General features: G+C 34.7%; 1 protein-coding gene across 5 annotated transcripts in view; it reads left to right on the top strand.

Annotated features, from left to right (window-relative positions):
* The first annotated feature begins 2209 nt into the window (after nucleotides 1-2209).
* LOC144551558 (U-box domain-containing protein 70-like) overlaps nucleotides 2210-15914 on the top strand; it is a 48078-nt gene continuing 34373 nt past the window's right edge. Inside the window, exons 1-9 of one of the 5 annotated variants that reach the window (XM_078299578.1) lie at nucleotides 2214-2453; nucleotides 2574-2695; nucleotides 2905-3026; nucleotides 3152-3256; nucleotides 3523-3883; nucleotides 4423-4554; nucleotides 4652-5023; nucleotides 5213-5968; nucleotides 7173-7612. In XM_078299578.1, the coding sequence (XP_078155704.1) occupies nucleotides 2294-2453; nucleotides 2574-2695; nucleotides 2905-3026; nucleotides 3152-3256; nucleotides 3523-3883; nucleotides 4423-4554; nucleotides 4652-5023; nucleotides 5213-5968; nucleotides 7173-7358 (2316 nt within the window). In that variant the 5' untranslated portion in view covers nucleotides 2214-2293 and the 3' untranslated portion in view covers nucleotides 7359-7612. Of the gene's footprint in view, nucleotides 2454-2573; nucleotides 2696-2904; nucleotides 3027-3151; nucleotides 3257-3522; nucleotides 3884-4413; nucleotides 4555-4651; nucleotides 5024-5212; nucleotides 5969-7172; nucleotides 7613-15914 lie in introns of those variants that run through there. The other 4 variants (XM_078299575.1, XM_078299574.1, XM_078299579.1 and 1 more) reach the window with 4 other exon arrangements.

The raw sequence follows: 15914 nt of genomic DNA, 5'->3' as shown, positions 1-15914 counted from the left end.
GATATTACATTTATAATCATGTTAATTTAGTCTTTTTATGGATATTTTCTAAAATATTAAATGGTTTTATTGCAAAATGAATATATGTCAAACTTACCATAAAAAAATAAAACATAATCCAGTTTCCATATAATCCAGTTTCCATCCACGAAGGACTGGATCTTAGTTTTGTAATAGTATGCGAAGACTTGTTGAGATTATAAAGAGAGAAAACATATACAATGGGATAATATATCATGTCGAGTACAATGCCACATCATGATCTATGTTACTGGGACCCGCTGTTGTGGGGACAAATATCTAGAGTGGGAAAAATAGCACTGCAGAGTCAGCTTTATCACGGAACGGTACGGCATACGTGTCAGTTACTTATCATGATTCACGTGTCTCGTGCTGTGACTATCTTTTGAAATTTTAGCACGGAACATCACGCAAAAGATCTAGTCACGGCACGGCACATCACGTGGTCATGCGAGTTACGTATAATTGAGATCATTAAATCTTGATCAAATGGTTACGCGAGTCACATTTAATCACAACACGTTTGGACACGGCACATGACTCATGTACCGTGATCACTCCTTGATATTTTGGTCACGACACGGCACATGAAAAATTAGCTTGATTGTGACATGATACGACACAAGATCAAAATCACGGTGTACAACACGACACGTTTTTTTCACTCTACAAATATCCTCTCAGGTATTGGACGGTGGGATCACAACGTTACGGCTCATATTATCTCAATTCGGTGCCTATTCAGGGATAGCACATGGCCAATATTATTTCTACATTAAGATTCGTGCAAAAGTTAAAAGGACGGTCCGGATCCACTAATTCTAAATATTTCTTTGTTCGGTACCAGAGAGGATGTGAATTCCTGTTGTGGAGGGTCCAAAGTGCAGCGGAGGTGAGAGGAATTTAATAAAGGAGGGACGGAGTAAGGGCAATTAGGGGTCTCTAAAAGTATTTTCATACTCATATCTATTAAAAATGACTTTATCAATTAAGAATTAATTTTACTCTACTCTATTCTTATCTGTTAAAATTATCAGGTAACGAATGATAGCAGGTGAATAACGAATAATACTACTATAATAATTAGTTTTATTAGGGATCAAGTTACAACAATTTTTGAGTTACAACAAGTTACCACAACAATTTTCTACATTTTCAAAGTCCAAATCATCAATCCAAACTGTTAGATGTGATATCTATAATAAAATGTGCTTGGAGACCAAATTTTATATTTTTTGAAATTTTTTTACTATTTATTAAGATGGGTACAAAAACTAGTCAAATTCAGACCATTGAATTTTGTATCCATCTTAATAAATAGTAAAAAAATTCCAAAAAATTTAAAATTTGGTCTTCAAGCACATTTTATTGTAGATATCACATCTAACGGTTTGGATCGACGATTTGGACTTTGAAAATGTAGAAAATTGTTGTGGTAACTTGTTGTAACTCAAAAATTGTTGTAACTTGATCCCTCCTCATTTTATAAATAGAATATCAAAACTTATTTATTTTGCACATATGTAATGACATTACTAATAAAAAATAAAAATGAAAATAAATGTGCAATTAATTTAAACAAAATTGTATTTTCTATAAAACAAAAAAAATTCAAAAACAATAATATATCTTCCAATAAATTCAATTATTTAGGTAAAGAACAAGACATGTAGATAAAAATAATATGTTTAATATTTTTCTTATAACAAAAACAATACACTAAATAACAAAAATATTCACTAATTATTGCTCAAACATTATCATACTATTATATTTTATATAATTATCCTTATAGGTAACCGGTACGAAATAATTTTTATTCATATTCTTACCTATTTAGCTAATAAAAAAAATTCTTATTCATATCTAATAAATTAATCAAAAAATAAACAGTTAAAAAGGATATCATTGACACCCCTACGGCCAATGTATCAAGTAGTTAACAGTTAATTTTATAGTAAATTTATTAAAATGGGAAGTTATGACCTAACTATGAAAGAGACTACATTATTGTCTTTTTAAGATGTGATCATGTGATGCTTTCAGAAGCAGCCGAAGCAGCCAACATGCGTAGGACCGTAGGTTAATTGTGACTTCGACTTCGTCCCAACTCGTTGATCAGGTCTTCATGAGAAGTCAACTCAATATTGCTTCTTTTGATGCATTATCAAATCCCGACAAATAGAAGCCGGGTACCTGTTTCCTCCCTCCTTCCCTCCCTCCCTCCCTCCCTCTAGATCTCTCTCTCTCTTTCTCTCTCCCGCTGGCGGAGATGGATGAGTCTGGTCGGGTGGAAGAGAAGGTTTATGTGGCACTGCCGGAGAGGTTGAAGGATGGAAAAAGTACCCTCTCATGGGTATTGAATCATTTTTCGAATGATGTAAAGATAATCATAACTCATGTACACATTCCTGCTCAAATGATTCCTATGAGTAAGCACTCCTACCATTTTTTTTTTTTTTTTTTTTTGTACCAAAGCTTCTACAAAAGGGAAAATAAAAAGTATATGTAATCCTATAGATTCTAAGAAGCACATCCAATTTTTTTTACAGTGGGAACTAAGTTTCCTGCAAATCAATTAAGTCCTCACCAGGTCAACTCATACAGACAAGAGGAGTGGGAAAAAGCCGAAAATCACTTGAATGATTATCTCCCATATTGCTCCAAAGCTAAGGTTCTACTAGTCTTTTTTTCCATTTTCTTTGCTTCTTATTTTGCAATTTTGAATATCAAATGAAAGACGTGTCAAATGAGGAACACATCACAGAAATGCGCATCACTAGTTCAGAAAAAAACATTAATTGGCCTGGCCAATTATAATATATGTTAGCATTTTTCTCGATTTAGCTCTAGATTAATATTCTCCTTTTTCTTCTTAATCAGTTTAAAGCCGAGAAATTAATGTTTGTGTCTGGTGATGTTGCACATGGACTTGTTGAGCTTATTAGTTTGCATGACATGAGTAATCTTGTCATGGGGGCTGCTTCAGACAGGCGATACTCGAGGTATATGCTAATCACGTCGTTTAATTCATAGCCATTTTACCACAACCAATGAAACTTATGTAATCTTTATCTTAATTGGTAATTATTTCTTACATTTTAAGTTATTTGTTTATACATACTTTCAGGGGAATGACTGAGGTAAAGTCCAACACAGCAAAGATTGTTATGGAGAAAGCTCATCCATCGTGCAATGTATTGTTCATCTGCAAAGGAAACCTTGTTTGCACAAGGTATGTTCCTCATTTTGTGGGGGTTTATGCTTTCTTGAAATTAGTTAGCTTTGTAGCAAGTACTGTATCACAAGGTGAAATCATGTGGCTCCTCCATAAATAAGTTTAGTTTGCAATACGAGCAAAATAAAATATTATGTTCACCTTTTTTATAATTAACATGAAAAATTAACATGATGAATTTACGTTAAGAAAAAAGCAAAAAAATTGCCTTTTTTATAATCTTTTTCGTATTAAAATTCTTTTTATATTCACCTTTGTCAAAGAGAACCGGAACCACTGCCAACACGAACCTTGAATCAGACAGAATCAATGCCTACAGAAAGAAACAGGCAAATTGTGTTACCAAGAATGTCAAGTTTTGATGTGTCGAACTTGCATGTTGGTGGGATGATACCAGGTTTTCCTCCTCGATCTACTATGAGACCGAGCCGCCTGAACAGTGATAACTACTCGATTGACTTCTCAGAAGGAGCTACAAGATCGGATGCGGTGTCATCTATTACAAGTGAAGAAGGGTACAGCAACTATGACTTGTTGTCATTAAACAGGGATGATGATTTCGATGTACGATCCTTGCATGAGCCTCGCTTGGGATCTCAAGGCTCCACGCCAGCACGTGAACAGGTACTTTTTAGCGGCTTAATGCTTCCTACCTAAATTGTTTCAAAATATTATGAAAATATAATCAAACTCCTCTCTCCCCCCCCCCCCCCCCCCCCCCCCCCCCCCAAACCCACACACACCCCACTCCACCCACAATCCAATTCCACATAATTATGATGATCCCATTTCACTTCACATATGAGCCATATATCCCATTAATATTTTCCCGCGGAATTTCATCATCTACTCTCCTGTATATATAATTCTGGATGCATGCTGTCATTACAAGTTTTCAAGCAAGTTGCCTCCACAGTTACTACAATTTTTTTATCATTGTATTACTAATCAAAACCAGTTGTCTGATAATCTCATCATAAAATTTGAAATAAAATGTTACTGATCTGAAGAAGTTGCAGCATATCAATTTAGTGCCAACAACTTATCATTCCAACTGTTTTCCAGGAAATGGTCGCCAAAGCCTACAAAAAGAAAAATAATAATTGAGGGTCCTAGTTTTTTCCATCACACTAATTTCATATAAAATTTCCTAGTTCTTTCAGGGAAATATAGGAGACATTTGTGCCAAACTTCAAACAGCCTTATCAGATGCTGCAAAATACAGGCTCGAACTTCATGAGGAGATCTGCAAACGTGAAAAGGCTGAAATGGATTTGGCTTCCTTAATCCTAAAGGTATCTATTTAATATCTAAAATCAAGTCATTTAGAAATTCCATTACAACAATCCAAAATAAGCATGATCAATGGCACAATTGAACTGGAATTTTTAGGCAGAAGAAACCCAAAATGCCTTTCTAAAAGACAAGCAAGAGATGGAGTTTTTACACAAGGAAGAGATAGAAATGGACAAAAGTCGACTAGATTTGCTGCAAGAAGAAAATAAAAAATTGCAAGAGGAGAGAGATAATGCAGTTAAAGAGCTTGAAGAATTACGTAATGGTGTGGGTCGTGGATCTTTTGTAAAGTTCTCTGAGTTTTCTCTGCTAGAGCTTCAACAAGCAACTGAGAATTTTAGCGATTTACAAAAGATCGGTGAAGGAGGTTTTGGTTCTGTCTACAAAGGTTTTTTGCGCAACACCATGGTTGCTATAAAGATGCTGCATCCTACAAGCCTACAAGGCAGGCCAGAATTTGAACAAGAGGTAATTTGCATTTTATTGGAACCAAGCAGTCACATAACTTAATTTTATTGGATCCAATGTTTTTACCTATTTCGGATGATATGGCACAAGGTGAACTTATACAAGGAAGTCATTACCAATTTTCCTTTTCCTACCAATTTATGCAATAGCTTTTCTAGACTAACTCATATTCTCGTTTTGCATTAATAGGTAGCTATCCTAAGCACAATGAGGCACCCAAACCTTGTTACTCTTATAGGAACATGCTCAGAACAGTCAGCTCTAGTCTACGAGTATTTACCTAATGGTAGTGTTGAAGATCGACTTGTTTGCCAAGGTGGCTCCCCCCCACTCACGTGGCAGGTGCGCACACGTATCATTGGTGAAATCTGTCGTGCTCTCCTGTTCCTTCACTCAAACAACCCCAATCCAATTGTCCATGGAGACCTTAAGCCAGCAAACATCCTCCTAGATGCTAACTTGGTTAGTAAGCTCAGTGACTTTGGCATTTCTCGCCTCCTAATGGAATCCAACACAAACACCTTAGTGTACCGCACTGAATTCCCTAGGGGAACATTTGCCTACATGGACCCGGAATTTCTGAGCAGTGGAGAGATAACAGTAAAATCTGATGTCTACTCATTTGGTATAATTGTTCTTCGGCTATTGACTGGAAAGCCTCCAGCAAACATAGCAGCTGATGTGGAGGATGCCTTTGAGACTGACTCACTGCACTTGATTATAGATGAGTCAGCTGGAGAATGGCCTTTTGTGCAAGCCGAGCAATTGGCATATCTTGGGCTGAGATGCGCTCAAATGCGTAGGAGGAAGCGCCCGGATTTGGAAAGTGAGTGGAAGTTGGTTGAATCCTTGATGATGGCTGCTTCCTTGTCTGTGTTGCCAAGTTTCAAATCTCAACTCGATGACAAAGGCACACCTTCCTACTTCATGTGTCCTATTTTTCAGGTAACACTTTATTGAATCTCCCCTTGAATTGATGAACGACTCTTAGTGGTACTTTTGTCGAACACTTGGCATGCATTGGTAAAAATAATCCACTAGGAAGCATAAAACAAGCAAATAATCACAAGTCAGCAATGATATAACCAAATATTTAATTAGAACCAACTGAATGACGATAATGCTTGAATTAATATTCTCTCAAAATGGATCTTAAAAGTCAAAAGGTCTCTTAAGTCTTACCTGACAATAAAACCATTATTTGTCAAGTAGGAACTTTTTGTACAGAACTGCGCGACTCTCTAATATTAGTGAAGGCCACATTAACCCAGTCCAAAACCACACACGGCTAGAACTCATATAACCTGAGATAACAGAATTGATGAGTTTGTATTCGATCTATTCGTTATATACTAACACGAATTTTAAAGGGGTTCCGTACATTACAAGTTTGGATTGAATTGGTGAACGTTCCGGATTGAAACTCAAATATTCTGTTGTCTCAGAGAATGCGGAATCACCGGATTGCAATGTTTTAAAATGCAATTTTGTTCATACATATGCAAAATCACTACATACCGCATATGCAGATTTTAATGCGGACTTATATACGTGAATTTTAATTGAAAATAATCTACAAATACAGATAAAAATGGAATATATATCGTGCCTATTTGAATTATCTGTTATGGCGACTAATATTATAAATGGGTTTTTGAATTATCTGTTATGGTCACTATTAAATGGGTAAATTACTGGTCCAGAATCATTCTTGTCTGTTATGCCACAATTAAATGGATACGTAACTAATAACAGTTATGAGTTATGACAGATGACAATTGAATCAAACAATGGAGACCCAAAGAAAATAAGGCTTTTTCCTTGGGCCTAGAATCATTCTTATCAAGTTAGTGAGTTATTCGCGCACATGACTTGATATTTAATTTAGTGTAGAACTGAGGCGTTGTTAAGTTTATCATATTATTTTATGAACTCAAATCCGGGTCCATGTAGGCAAATATAGTGTTTTCTACTTATATATAAAACAGTATAAAATTCTAGTGCGAATTAAAACAATGTACAAAATGTACATTAGCTCATCTCCTACTTTAATTGAAATCCACGCAGTCTTGTTTTGGAATTTGGAAAAGATATATTGCTGACGACTAATATTTTGTGGGTGTAAATTAAAAAAAAAAATGATTTTCAGGAGATAATGAAGGATCCTCACATTGCGGCAGATGGTTATACATATGAAGCTGAAGCCATTAAAGGTTGGCTCGATGGCGGACATGATACATCGCCGATGACAAATTTGCCCCTGCTCCACCTCCAACTTACTCCAAATTACACCCTTCGTTCTGCCATTCAAGAATGGCTCTTGCACCATCCATAGCATATACAATTTCGTAATTTAACACACAAAAAAGAAAAAAAAATGTAAATATGACTTGCATAATGTAAAATCGCGTGTGCACATGAAGAACATGACTGCTGCAATATAATATGTAAGATAGTTTTTCTGATAATGTTAATGTAAGTTTTCATCAAAAAAAAAATGTAAGTTAGCTTTTTGGTACAGTAGTTCAGTACTCTACAAATGAATTCTCTAGCAATCGTTAAGTTTTTACTTTTGTGATGTTTAAATTAAAAAAAATACTTTGGTGATATTTGGACACTAATTAAAAAAAATACTTTGTGATGTTTAAATTAAAAAAAATACTTTGGTGATATTTGGTACAGGTAGTTCAGTACTCTACAAATGAATTCTCTAGCAATCGTTAAGTTTTTACTTTTGTGATGTTTAAATTTAAAAAAATACTTTGGTGATATTTGGACACTAATTGAGCCACGAATAGATTAAATGTCTTGTGCTCTTGCTCTCTACCTCAGTTGCAGGTGCATTACTCAGTGGTGGATTTACAACCAAGATCGGAAGTACTTAGACACCTTATAATTTTACAAATTTTAGTTAAGTATATTGAAATTTAATTGAATTAATTTTTAAGTTTTTATATAACTTAGCTTCTTTATAAAATGTTCAATGTGTGTTTGCAGCTTAGTGGTTAGAGTTTCGCTTTCTGGTTAAGACATGAGTTTAGATCCGACTGCCACCTATTTTACATTTTAGCTCCTCCAATCTAAATTGTCTAATTCCACTCTTCATTTCCATAATTGCTTTAATCTTGCTGTAACCTATATTAATATGCATAAAAAGATACTTTATAATTATGTTGAACATATTGAATCACTCGTCTATATGGTAATTGGTTCTTTATAAATAATTCATTTTTTTTTCTTTGAAAGCCTAGAAGGGGCTGCTAGCTAGGTGAGAATTTTTATATAATGTAAAAAAGTTATTACAGCAAAGTGGTTTAGTAAATATTTTTTGACTTAGTTTTTCTTGAGTAAACATTTCTCGATTACTCAAGTGCATTCGTTCATAATATGTGCGACAATAAGTGCAGTTGATAGCTTCTCAACTGAAGGAGGTTATGTCATATGACATATTATGGATTGATCCGTATTATAAATCAATATATATATATATATATATATATATATATATATATATATATATATATATATATATATATATATTTTTAAATTCAAACAATCAATTTAAGCTATTCAACATAATCTCTATATGAAAATATACTTACAGATTAAATTTGACATTCTTTCCAATTTATTTACCATTCAAAAATAGTGTTTTCTAATTATATATAAAACAGTATTTTATATAGTATAAAATTCTAAAGTAAATATAAAATTTAATTTGTATGTACATTTTAATATAAAGATCACATCGAATGATTCACATCGATCTGATCCGATGTGAGCGTATAGTTGTTGGAGCTCGGAGTGTGGAGTGTTTATTGACTTTCATCTCGATCGGAGCATGGCAGTGAACATATTCAATTGTTGGAGTGTAGTGCTATCGAATGAGAGCATAACTGGTCGTGGAGAGAAATAAAAAAAAAAGATAATAGAATAATTAAGAATATAAATAAGTACAAATAGATGAATATGATAGTTTCAAAAAATTGATACAAATAAAAAATAGATTTAGAAATAAAAGTATTATAGATATTTAAAACCACTAATCTAAAACTACAATAAAAAAAAATGCTAATTATTTTCTTTTTAAGGTGCCATAATGATGCTTTCAGAAGCTGCCAACCTATTTAGTTCAGAAATCCTGTTTAATTTATTCTGACCAAATGATCGCGCGGTGACTTTGGACTTCGTCCAAACGCCTTTCCTTCAAAAGTGGATCACGGTATTTTTTAAGAAGTCAACTCCATATTAGTTGTTTTGGTGCATAAGAAAATGTGACAAATTAATTAATAGAAGTATTAAGGTTAACTAGTGTAATGTGAATTGTTCCAAAACAATCTTCTTTGTAAGAGCACTGGGGCTCAATATTCATTCAAAACCAAGTCATGAAGAATTTTCTCGGTTTTATCACCGAATATTCGTTGAATCATCGCTAGAATATTCGTTAAATCATGGTCAGAATATCACCGGACCTTCAAGACTCCATTGGAAGAGAGATTGTTTTTTGAAGTTTTGTTAGTCAAAGAATTATAATAAATTGTGGTATCGCCGACGGTATTTTAATTAATGGGGATATAAATCTGCTGTTATTCCAAAGGGATCACATGACCTGTTATTTTTAAGACAACTGTTCAAAATTTTTCATGCACGAATTTTAAGACAATTTTTTTGTACCGAATCTCGATAAAGATCAACGGCTGAGATCAGAATAACAGAGTCCTGTAATTCCTTTGGAATAACATAATTTATTTCCTTTTAATGGTATCACAAGAATATTTTTTTCAGAAATAAAATGATATATATGACAGTATGAATTAGCTAGATCTTTAAATAACGCCTAGTCAATATGACAACAATTTAGGAGATTCAGAATTTTAAGCATATTTAAATATTTAAAAAGATATAATGTTTTTTCAAGTAAAATTGAAAGTCAAACTATCAAACTATTTATATCTACAAGAGATTTCTCATTTAAATTTTGAATTTACAATCTCCTATATAAAAGATATTATTTTTACCACTAAATCAAACAGTAGTTCTTAACATATCTAATTCTTTAATAATAAATAATAAAATGATGACCGATCTGAAATCAACAAGACAAGTTGTCAAAGATGCGGCAAATGAATTTTGCGCACAAATCCTCCGAGAATCTGAAAATAATTTGATTAAAATTTTAAATTATAATTTAGATATATTACAAGTAAATTTAATTCAGCTATTTTCAGGGGCATAATTAGAAAGGAGCTGAAATGTAAACGGGTAATGTGTGACAATTGGAATTCAAATTCAAGTCTTCACAGTCAATCATTGAGCATTATTTTATAGGCTGAATCATATAAACATTTTTAAAAATTATAAATTACAAAGAATAATGTGTATAAACATCAATACTTTATTAGAAAAATTGTTATCAATTCAGATATAATTAAAAATTGTCCAATACTTTATTAAAAAGATGCCGAACAAAAATTCCTTCCTTCTAGGCCTCATTTTCAGAAGGTTAGGTGAAAACTTGAAAATAAGTGTTCTAAATAGCTAGCTATCGGCGCTATAGCTAGCTACTTAGTGCAATCGCTCATATTTTTTAACCGTCTCGCTATACCGCTATAATCGCTATTTAAACCATTGAGTTAGGTTAAGATAATTCTGCAAGATTAAATCCGAATCATTCACTTTGAATTAACACGAATCTTAAAATGGATCTCCTATGTTTCAACTGGGTTAATAAAAATTAGTTTGATTTTGAGCTAATCTAATGCGGTCAATCGGTCATGTATCACTGAAAATATTTTACACAAAAAGGTACACAGAATCCATTGTCACACAATGTTACAAAGTTCCATTAGAACGAATCTTTAATGCCAGATAATTTTGATGACGTCGCTTGCATGACGACTGAAAATGTGGGACAGCGACTCGAGGAAAACCGACATTTTTTTCAGTGATGCTTCTATTGACATAAGGACCTATTTGTAAAATGAACATATTTTTATTTTTAAAATTCAAACAGTCGATCCGAACCGTTCATCTTGTTCTCCATATTAATATGTGCTTGGAGACCAAATTTTACATTTTTCTGAATTTTTTTACTATTTATTAAGATGGGTACAAAAAATATCAAATTTAGACCATTGAATTTTGTACCCATCTTAATAAATAGTAAAAAAATTCAGAAAAATGTAAAATTTGGTCTCCAAGCACATATTAATATGGAGAACAAGATGAACGGTTCGGATCGACTGTTTGAACTTTGAAAATAAAAATATGTTCATTTTACAAATAGGTCCTTATGTCCATAGAAGCCTTTGCCTTTTTATTTTTATCCGTTTTTTAAAATATTTTATTAAAAATAATCAAATTTTAGGATTATTTTTTAAATACCCAAGTCGCAGGACAACTTAGATTAAGGCCCCAAGTTGCAACTTTTTTTTTTTTTTTTTGCTTTTTGGAAACCTCAAATAGACTATATTCGAGTCTTGTTTGAATTTGTTGCTATATGTTCATCTTGTTTAAATTTCGATTGTTTAATCTGACGGATTTGTGACTTATAGAATGTGAAATATTTGATTAGAATGCGGGGTACTTGAAGTGGATACAATTGTAAATTACCACTACGATTTCAACTTTGCATTTTGAATAATAGTGAAGTACAAGGATATATTTAATCAAGCTCTTCTGAAGCTTTTCTTAAACTGAGAGCATGTAGAAATCAATATGATGGACATGTGTATTATGGTGTGGTGAATAATGTAGATGGTTTCGATGGAATTGTTAACTTCTCAAACTAAGAGCATGTAGAAATCAATATGATGGATATGTGTATTATGGTGTGGTGAATAATGTAGATGGTTTCGATGAAATTGTCAAGTTAGAGGAGACGGTATCGATGAAATTGTTAACTGCTCAAACTGAGAGCATGTAGAAATCAATATGATGGACATGCGTATTATGGTGTGATGAATAATGTAGATAGTTTTGATGGAATTGTCAAGTTAGAGGAGACGGTTTCGATGGAATTGTTAACTTCTTAAACTGAGAGCTTGTAGAAATCAGTATGATGGACATGTGTATTTTATGGTGTGGTGAATAATGTAAACGGTTTTGATGGAATTGTCAAATTAGAGGAGAATAATGTAGACATATTGTATTACGGTATGGTGAATAATGTAGACAGTTTCGATGGAATTGTCAAATTAGAGGAGACGGTTTCGATGGAATTGTTAACTTCTCAAACTGAGAGCATGTAGAAATCAGTATGATGGACAAGTGTATTATGGTGTGGTGAATAATGTAGGCGGTTTTGATGGAATTGTCAAGTTAGAAGAAATTGTTTGATGAAATTGTTAACTTCTCAAACTTAGAGCATGTAGAAATCAGTATGATAGACATGTGTATTATATATGTACAGTTTTGCTAGTGTTTAAATAGTAGCTGTGGCACAATTGGGAATTGAGTTCTTGTTGCATCTTTTTAACTGTTTTCTATAATGAGACAGTTTTAATGGAATTGTTAAGTTAGAGGAGATGTATTTAATCAAAATAGTTCTCAACACATACAAATAAAGTTCATACAAACCTCAAATCAAAATAATTCGCAAACCTTCATCTAATTAAATAAGTTTTCAACATATAAAAATAGTTCGCAAGTTAATATCTACTACCACACCTCCATGGAATTTCGAAGAACTGACTAGATCACATTGATGATGTACTTCTTCTTGCTGGTTGCTTTGCATCTTCTTACTGGTTAGCTGTACCAGATGGCCCTGCTTGAGATGTGCTCCTCATTCCTGCTTGATATGTGCTCCTCCTTGCTGATTCCTCTGCTTCTTCTTGCTAGTTAGCTGTATCAGATGGCCCTGCTTGAGATGTGCTCCTCCTTCCCTGGGTAGTACCTGAAGGCCCTGCTTGCATCCCAACAGTCTCTTCTCCTACTATTACTTTCCCATTACCTCCCTAAATATCAGATTTGCATTTTCACAGAATGTACAGCTTCTGGCTGTGCTTCGCCGCGACCCTTGCGAGTCACTTGCCTTTGTCATAACTCGCTCATTTTATACTGCATTTACTGTGTTATATTCCTCTGCAGCCCAAATATGTTAGTTAGTAAGCTATTCAAAATTTGAATGAAATATAATCAGGATTGAATGTTACATACCTCGCATCTGCCTGTCAGAAGTGGAACGGCGAGGACGGTGCCCCTGTTGCCTACCTTGCATTTCATCCATGGTCATTACCTGACGGATGTGTTTTCTCCCACCACATCGTATCCAACCTTTGGATGGCTCAATTTTAGGGGTAGTGGTCGTAGGCCATTCATTAGTATTGCCATAAGGAACAAACAGAGCATTCCAAGTACTCAGAAGGTAGTCCAACCTATACCAATGGCCAACAAATTGGTCGGGTGACTAGTTATTGTGGTGACAAATCGCTAACACATGAGCGTACAGAATTCCAGTTAATTGGATACCTCTACATGTACATTCCACTGTTCTGTTGGGCCCGCATGCCACGATATACTGGAACCTTCTATGAATAATGAACATAGTTCTATCCTGCGTTTGGACTACTGGAACATATTCATTTGGGCCTGTAACTTGGTACTGACCTTCGCTGTGCGAGTATGAGGTGACATCCATATTTACAGCTTTACCCCACCGTTTGGTAAGCTTATCATGTACCCATTTAGAAAAATGCTGATCTACATTGCTTAGCTCCGTCACTCGCTGTCGCCGCTAAAAAAATCATCGGTTGCACTTGTAGAATGTCTCCTCCACAAGTGCAGTCACAAGCAACATTTGGCTCTCCTTAAAGACAACGTTCAGGGACTCGGAGCCGTTTGTTGTCATGATACCAAATCGGTATCCTCAAATGATAAATTTTCATCAACCCAATAGATATTTACTGGAGGTTTAGAGTAATGTACCCTATACTGATCAGTTATGAACTTCCCTAAAAAATGTACTAAAATGGCAATAGACAGGGACAATAAATGTTAGTGTAATAATCTAGAAGTCAATAATACGACAATTGATTATATAAAACTTTGTTCATGAATTGGATGATTAATATCATTTTGTTGCCTTGAGTATTATTGTATTTATGAATCATTTCGAGTTCATGACTGGAATTGTGAAACTTCATAATATAGATGATATATTGTTACGTTACAAAATTTTTATAATTAATTTCAAATGAATTAAAAGCAAGAATCGAAAATCGTGCTAACAAAATAGGAGTTCAAAACCTTAATTAAGGTTCATCTAAGTAAGTAAGTTAAGTGTGAATCGAAACCGCATTGAAATTTCGAGATTTTGAAACTTTATAGTGCCGAGTGCGGATGGGTTGACCCGCACTGCGGGTGGGTGCGTCCGCACTCATGAATTTCTGTGTTGAACTGAATTTTCTAAAATCTTCTAAGTACTGAGTGCGGATGGATTGACCCGCACTGCGGGTGGGTGCGTCCGTACTCATGAAATTCTGTGTTATTCCGAAATTCTTCCCAAGTACTGAATGCGGATGGATGGACCAGCACTGCGGGTGGAATGCATCCGCATTAGGCTCAGACTTTTTCCTGAACTCTTGCCTAAGTCCCGAGTGCGGGTGAGTGACCCGCACTGCGGATGAGTGCGTCCGCACTCAGAGATTTTCTGTGTTAATTTCATGTTCCGAAATCTGTCAAGTCCCGAGTGCGGATGGGTTGACCCGCACTGCAGATGAAGCGATCCGCACCGAGATGATTTTCTGTGTTTTTGAGCCGTCTAAATTATGCCGAGTGCGGGTGAAGGCACCCGCACTGCGGATGAGTGCGTCCGCACTCAGAGATTTTTGTGTTAAATTTTCTATTCTGAAAACTGATTAAGTGCTGAGTGCGGGTGAAGCCACCCGCACTGCGGATGAGTGCGTCCGCACTCAGGGTAATTTTAACCCTAAAACTCAAATTGAACCTTCTCTCTCTCCCACTTCATTCCCTTCCCCCCTTTAAGTGAAATTTCGCCCGAGAGAGAGAAAAAGAGCGAGAGAGTTTCCCGTCCCTCTCTAATCCCCGATTATTGCGAGAAATCAAAACTGGAACCGAGTAAGCGCCCGTGAATCTCTCCTAACTATCCGATTCGGTATTCTTTTCTCTCTTTCTATCTTTCGAAACCTCGAATTTTCTCGATTTCTCAGATTTTCATTTTAAACTCGAGATTTGTGTTCGAATTGCTCGAGGATGAGTTCCTCTACACTCCTTGCTTGTTTATTTGTCAATCTTTTTCCTAATTTCTTCCGATTTCTAGGGTTTCGTGCCAAAATTGAAACTTGGCGTAATCGAGAATTTATTTGTTTAATCCGACCGATTAGACTTGTAATCGGTAAGGTTACCCCTTGATCTGGAATTTATAGAACGTTTAACGGCTAATTTGATGTTTTTGGCCAAATTAGGGTTAACCACTTGGTGAATTGAATTGTTACGAGAACCGAAACTGTGAACTAGTAAATGAATTGTTACCAAATTGAGATCGTATATGGTCTAGAAGACCCAAATGGAAATCGTGAGAAGTAGAGATTTTAAAGCAAGAAAGAGGAATAGGAAATGATAAACCCTAATATAATTTAAGTGAACACCTCGATCATGAACCACGGTTAAACCTAGTATACGTGTAATATAGGTGTAGGCTCGGTCGAGCAAGACTTCGCGAGGCAATTCGAGACGTCCGATCCTTAATTAAGCGGTACGCTCCTCGTAATCAGGTGCAGAATTCTTGGACTTGTTTGATACTTTATTTTCAGGAATTAAACTGTGTATTCGTTTGTTATGTTGAATATAATTGATTGCATCATTGAATTGTGTAAAGCATTTGCATAGCCCAATCAAATTAAACTCGAATTGATGTGACTTGAGTGAT

This window comes from Carex rostrata, chromosome 3, assembly GCF_964058835.1.
Source record: "Carex rostrata chromosome 3, lpCarRost1.2, whole genome shotgun sequence".
In the NCBI taxonomy this organism is placed as follows: domain Eukaryota; kingdom Viridiplantae; phylum Streptophyta; class Magnoliopsida; order Poales; family Cyperaceae; genus Carex; species Carex rostrata.
Note: the sequence above shows the minus strand (reverse complement) of the source record. Positions and strands in the feature narration are given on the sequence as shown.